The sequence below is a fragment of the Oryctolagus cuniculus genome, chromosome 19, assembly GCF_964237555.1.
Source record: "Oryctolagus cuniculus chromosome 19, mOryCun1.1, whole genome shotgun sequence".
NCBI classification, from domain to species: domain Eukaryota; kingdom Metazoa; phylum Chordata; class Mammalia; order Lagomorpha; family Leporidae; genus Oryctolagus; species Oryctolagus cuniculus.
The window spans coordinates 6,780,544-6,786,815 of NC_091450.1; the positions used below are offsets into that span (position 1 = coordinate 6,780,544).

Genomic DNA, 6,272 nt, shown 5'->3' on the forward strand with positions numbered 1-6,272 from the left:
CCATCTACCCACCCACCCATCCATCCATCCACCCATTATTCCATCATCTACCCACCAGTCCATCTACCCATCCATCCATCCATCCATCCACCCACCCATCTTCCCACCCATTCATCTACCCATCCATCCATCCATCCACCCATCTTCCCACCCATTCATCTACCCATCCATCCATCCATCCTTCTAACAATCATCCATCCATCCATCATCCATCCATCCAACCTCCCACCTACACATCCATTCATCCATCCAACCATCCATCCACCCATCCATCTACCCATCTATCCATCCATCCACCCACCCATCTATTCATCCATCCTTCCATCCATCATTGATCCATGTGCCCATCTACCCATCCATTCATCCATCCAACCATCTACCCACCCACCCATCTACCCATCAATCATCTACCCATCCATCCATCCATGCATCCATCTTTCCATCCATCCATCCATCCATTTTTTATTTTACAGTATCTTCAAATGTGACAGGTAAAAGAACATCTTGATGATCCAGTTCTCTAGTTGTACAGACAAAGACCATGAGGCCAGAAATACAAGTCACCTCTCTGAAGCCTCTACATGAACAGGTGATAGAGCCAGAGACCTTGCCTTTTGGTGCCCCCCACCCCCACCCTTCAGCCTCTCCTGAACACTTTGCATGGAGACATCTGAGCTCTGAGCGCCTGCATCTGTTTCTGTTTCCGTGGTGGCCGTCCCCACAGCCCTCTCCTGTCAGCTGACGGGGACAATGAGAAGTGAGAGTCACCTAGCTCATGAGTGACAGAGTTAGGACAGGAGCCTTGAGCTCTGCCTTGTATCTGGTTTGTGTCTGTGTCTTAGCTCACCTCTAGTGCCTTCTCCCAGTCCCTGCACTTGGACATCCTGAGCTCCCTGAGGGCAGGGGCTGAGACTGATTCCTCCTTCATCCAGCACCCTGCTCGGGACAGGGTGGATGGGGCCTGGGAGGAGAGGCTGTGTTAGGTTTGTGGTCCCTTCTGCCTGGGGGCTTCTCATTCCCCGGCTGCTCCTTCAGCTTCCAGCATCCAGGGATTGTCAGGGAAGCTCAGGGGTTGGAAGGGAGGCTCCAAGCGCACCCTGGCTCTCCAGAGCAGGAGGGGCAGAAGTGGTTCCCCAGGGGTGGGGGAACTTGGGAGGTTGCTGGCCAGCAGGGAACACAGGATAACTGCCCCCATGCCGGAATCTCTCTGTCTGTCTGAGCGCCTCCGGGGAGGCACTCACCTTGGCCCTGGAGTGTCCAACACTTTCCTGATTGGCCGATCCACCCGTCCCTTCTCCCTTCCACGAAGAGTGGGGTTTGGGGGTCAATGCCTCCAGCAACGAACAAGGTCTACTCGTTGTTGACGTCATCTTCGTTTTCATGTTTTACTTTCTACTTATGGCAAGTGATATGATACTGGTTTTCCATTTACGGAAATGATACCAAAAAAGATTCTTTTATTTCAAGTCAAGGTACTAAGCCAATAGTAAGCCAATTTAAAGAAAACCATAAAGAAAGTACACATTAATAGTACAATGGTACACTGATATGGCAAAAGTTCTAAAATACACGACTCGAGTTTGGGGAATCTGACTGTGGGGGACTCGGGGGTCAGCTGATACAGGTGGCAGGTAGGGCCATTGTCCTGGGCACATCTGTCACTCTGCAGTGCTCCAGCGGGCTGGCAGGGAAGGTGGCCCGAGGACACCCTTGGGGAGCTGCGTGCCCTGGGACAAGGCTCCTTTCCACGCTGGGTCGGACTCAGCTGTCCTTGCCCCAGATCTCCCTCACCATGGAGTGGTAAGACGCAGGGTTGAGATGGTGTCACCTGAAGACCTGGGCAGGGGAGCCCGCTGGTCTCCTAGGACCCTGGGTCCCCAACTGCAGGCCAAGGAGGCCTCTCCATCTTGGCTGAGCAAGTCCCTCGCTGTCCTTTGGAGGTCAAGGCCATGGCTTGGTGGTGAGCCGCTCCTTGGCCTGGTCTCGTCCTTCCTCCATGCATTTTCTCAGACGACCTCACTGGGGATGCGGAGGAGGTGATGAGTGGCCGAGGGCGGATGAGAACGTGCCCGTGGGAAGTGGGGTCCCACCGCCTCCTGAGGACCCCAGTCCTGCAGCATCCGCGGAACTGCTTTGCTCTGCTGCTGGCTTCCCGGGCACACACTGGCCAAAGGCCCAGTCACTGAGTGGGTGCTCTTTCCTGCACATCTGTACCTGGATTCTCTCTCTCTCTTATGATTTATTTGACAGGCAGAGTTACAGAGAGGCAGAGGCAGGGAGAGAGTAAGTCTTCCAACCACTGGTTCACTTCCCAAACGGCCACAACGGCCAGAGCCTAGGCCAATCCGAAGCCAAGAGCTTCTTCCAGGTCTCCCAGGTGGGTGCGGGGGCCCAAGGACTTGGGCCATCTTCCACTGCTTTCCCAGGCCACAGCAGAGAGCCGGATCAGAAGTGGAGCAGCCAAGACTCGAATCGGCACCCAAAGAGGATGCCAGCACTGCAGGCGGCAGCTTTACCCACAACATAGCACTGGCCCCACCTGGAATTCCTAATCCGGATGTCATGTGGCCCAGAGCCAGCCCCATCCCCAGCCCTTGGACCTACAGCCAGAGCAGCTGAGGCTGCCACCACCCAGACCCAGGGCAACTGGGACCCCAGCTTAAAAGTCCCTGAAGCAGGGTTAGGATTGCCCCCCCCCCCCCCAAGCTGGAGCCTTGGCTCTTGGGGTACCTCTGAGGCAGGGTCTCGGGGAGGCCAGTCCCTGGGGTTCAGAGCCCCACACTGGTCCGGCCCTCTCGCCTCCAGAAAGCTGAGATCTGTTCCAGGGTGACCCGAGGCTGGAGGCCCCAGTCCGGTTCTGGGCTCCCGGGACGCGGCCTCCAGGGCGGGGGGCTGCCACACTGCCTTCCGGCCCCCGGCCTCGGTTCAGGCTCCGCCCAGCTCACCAGGCCTGCGGGGCAGGGTCTCTCCTCCCACGGATGGGGCCCCCAGAAAGTGCTGCCGCCTGGACCCGCAGATGAAGCCGTGGGTACCAAGGAGCTGGGAGCAGAGTTCGGGGCCGCAGGCGCAGGCGCAGGCGCAGGTGCAGGTGCAGGCGGCGCGGTGGCTCGCGCCTCCAGGGTGCCCCGCGGGGTGGGCGGGTCGGGCGCGCGCTCGGCCAGCAGCGGAACCGCGGAGCCGTACCAGTCCTCGGAGCGCTCTCGCGCCGAGCTCGGGGGTTCGATCCACAGCTCTCCTCCCGGGCGCCACACCAGGGTGGGCGCGCGGTGGCCGGGGTCTGGGCGGAGCGAGCGGCGGAACAGGCGTTCGGCCAGCACGGCTGTGGTCACCAGGAAGAAGGCGGTCAGGGAGGCCAAGGCCAGCATGATCGGAATGCAGGGCCCGCAGGGCAGCGAGAGCCACAGGGCCGCCTCGGGCGCCGCGGGCCCCTCCGAGTGCCCGGAAGGCTGCTGTGGAGTCGGAGGCATCTGGGAGACACGGGTAGGGGTGGGGGTGGGGTGAGTGAGGCAGCGCTGACCTGGCCCAACCCAGGGAGGGAGGCAGCAGCCAGCACCCCAGAAAAGGCAGGAGAGAGACAAGTGGGCAGGTGCAGCCAGGCCTACGTGGGGGCGCTCCAGCCCCCCCCAATCCAGGCCCCAAAGTGCCTCGACCAAAAGTCAAGGTCTCAAGGGCTTCTCCCCACCTGGCCTGGGACCCCTTGGGGCCTGCTGGGGCCTGGAGAGGAAGTGGGGGACAGGAAATGAGAAGGCTCCCTCCCAACCCTCCCCGGGGCGACGCCCCCCTTCTGGCCCCTAGGGGGGTGCGCCTCGCCCCCCCCCCCTCCTGGGAGGTGGTCCTGCCTCTGTAGGCCCCAGCAAACTGTCTGCCTTGTCTGGTGCCCGTGGCCAGCCATGCACCCGTGCCAGCCCAGCCAGTGCCAGCCCCGCCAGCTCTGCCCAGGCTCTGCCCCCCGCCCAGCTCCCTCAGTCCCCCAAACCCCCCATCTGCAAAGGGCTCCTCACCTCACCCTGTCTCAGAGCCGGGTGCCTCGTCCTCCTTCAGAGGCGCTCTGCCCTGTGCATGCTGGGAGGCCCAGCCAGGGCGGAAGGGAGGGCACCACCTGTTGCCAAGCAACGGCACCCCACTCCCCCGGCCCCCGTGGAGCGTCTCCAAGGCGACCTTGGGGGGATGTGGTCACTGTGGTGAGGAGGCGTTTCCTGGAGAAGGTGGGGCCGGAATGGGGCAGTGGCTCTGTTGAACTTGGCCTTGCCCTTTTAACCAGCCCCAGGCCCCAGAACATTCTGCCAAGGCCAAGAGAGGACAGAGACTCTGGCTGGGCTGTCCGCTGTCCGGTCCCAGAGCACCATGGTGCCTCCTCTGTCTGCTCCAAGCCCCACCCCACCCTCTGGGCCCCTTACAGAGGCACCTGCCATGGGGCCCCCACCCCCACTCCTGCTTGGCCCAGCACCCAGGACATCTTCACCTTTGGAACCAACCTAAGTCTCCTTGTCTCCAGAACTTTTTAGCCCCCCACTGCGTTGTACTTCAAAGAGTTCCTGGGGAAATGAAATTAAAAGAGAAGTTGGTCTTGGGTGTCTGGCACTGGGACACCCACATCCCGTGTGGAGTGGCTGGGTTCCAGTGCCAGCTCTGCTGCTCACTCCAGCTTCCCGCTAACGCACACCTGGAAGACTGCAGGTGATCGCTCAAGTACGTGGATCCTTGCTGCACAGGTGCGGAGACCCGGACTGACTTCCTACCTCCTGGCCGTGGCTTGGCACAGCCCCAGCTGTTGTGAGCATTTGGGGAGTGAACAGAAGGATGGAAGATATCTTGCCTTCTCTCTGTTTCTCTACCTTTGAAATAAAGTCGAAAAAATGTGAAAAATATAAGTTCCTGTTGGTGCAAAAGTTTGAAATGCATGCCTAGGTTTTTTTTAAGTCATGCACAGTCTCCATGAACTTTGCAAAGATCCTCTGTGATTTTCAAACTGTTTTACACCAAAATTAACTTATCACTGCATTCTATTTTCCATGAACTTTTTGCAGTACCCTCGCATTGCGAGGGGAACCTTGGGTAGCAAAGATGCCAGGCCTTTGGCAAGAGTCCAAGGTATAAAAACAGGCTTGGGCCTGTCTCCAGGACCCCACCATCTGCTGCCACTGTTCTTTCTGCTGGTGCCATGTGTCGGAGGAGGCTGGGAACGGAGTGTGACGGCACGCCCTCAGTGCCTGGAGTCCAGGAATCTTCTAGAAATTGTCTGCTTTGACTCATTCAGCAGCAGGTGACAAAAGAGAAACCTAAAAAAAAAAAAAAAGGAAGGTGATGTTCCCAGAGCCACACCACCCACGTGTGTGTGTGCGTATGTACGTGTGCATGCACGCACGTGTGTGTGCACACGTGAGTGTGCATGTGTGTGTGTGCGTGTATGTGTCACAGGGGGCAGGGGCTGCGGGGGAGCAGAGCTATAAAAACCTGGTCTGGTAATAGACATTCATAGCTTCTTTTGCAAAATGACAGCCATTTAACGCGCCTACAAAAATATGTTGACAAGTTAGTGTCCTAGAAAAAAAAAAAAAAAAAAAAAAGATGGCCACGGGGCAGGCTGGCTGGGACAGGTCTGTCCCGCTAGATTCGCTAGATTCGAGGAAGGCTCCAGGAGCAGACTGCAGTGTGAGGTCGGGGGAGGAGGTGGCGGAGGAGGCAGAGTGAAGGTGCCTTACAAATCCCGTGTGATCTAGAGCTCTAACGTGCCATGCTGTAACTGTTGCATACCCGGAGAAGCAGGTCCCATCTGACAAAGCTGCTTCCATCTTGAACCAAACTTCATGTGTGTTATTTGGTGTGGGGTATAAAGGGCGATGTCTTGTCCCACTGTAATTCTAGATACCTCCTCTGTCAGCAAGGCAGTTGCTGCCATTGTCTTTAGGCAGTGAGGCTATCCTTGTGCAACCATGTCTAAGGTTTTAGAAAAGTAGCCCACAGGTTGCTTAACAGGTCCCAGATGCTGAGTTAACCCTCCTAAGGTGCCTCCCTGCCTCCCAGTGAAGTACAGCTGGGAGGGTCTCTCTGGGTTTGGCAGTCCTAGCACAGGGCTTTAGTCATAGCATCCTTTAGTTGAGCAAAGGCTGTGGTTTGCTCTTTCCCCCAAAGGAGGGGGCTCTGCTTTGGCTGCCTATCGAGAGCCTGGTTTAGGAACTGTGCTGTTTTCCTGTATCTGGGAACCTGATAGAGAAAACTGGGACTGCCTGAAGTTTGCAGGAGTAGGAATTTGCTGCATGGCCCATATCCTC

The 6,272-nt window shown here is 57.7% G+C and overlaps 1 protein-coding gene across 2 annotated transcripts; it reads right to left on the bottom strand.

The window, feature by feature from the left end:
• Positions 1-1,437: 1,437 nt before the first annotated feature.
• On the bottom strand, positions 1,438-4,247 carry C19H16orf54 (chromosome 19 C16orf54 homolog). 2 transcript variants are annotated; one of them, XM_070064870.1, is made up of 2 exons: positions 4,007-4,247; positions 1,438-3,467 (listed from the first exon to the last, which is right to left on the bottom strand). In XM_070064870.1, the coding sequence occupies exon 2, from the start codon at positions 3,465-3,467 to the stop codon at positions 2,769-2,771; it is 699 nt and encodes a 232-aa protein (XP_069920971.1). In that variant the 5' UTR covers positions 4,007-4,247; the 3' UTR covers positions 1,438-2,768. The 2 variants fall into 2 exon arrangements, with proteins under 2 accessions (XP_069920971.1, XP_017193249.3); XM_017337760.3 differs by having other exon boundaries at positions 4,002-4,151.
• Between the last annotated feature and the right edge of the window lie 2,025 nt (positions 4,248-6,272).

Bases quoted from the DNA above. Each gene is read 5' to 3' on its own strand.
- C19H16orf54 (XM_070064870.1), bottom strand. From the start codon at position 3,467: ATGCCTCCGACTCCACAGCAGCCTTCCGGGCACTCGGAGGGGCCCGCG.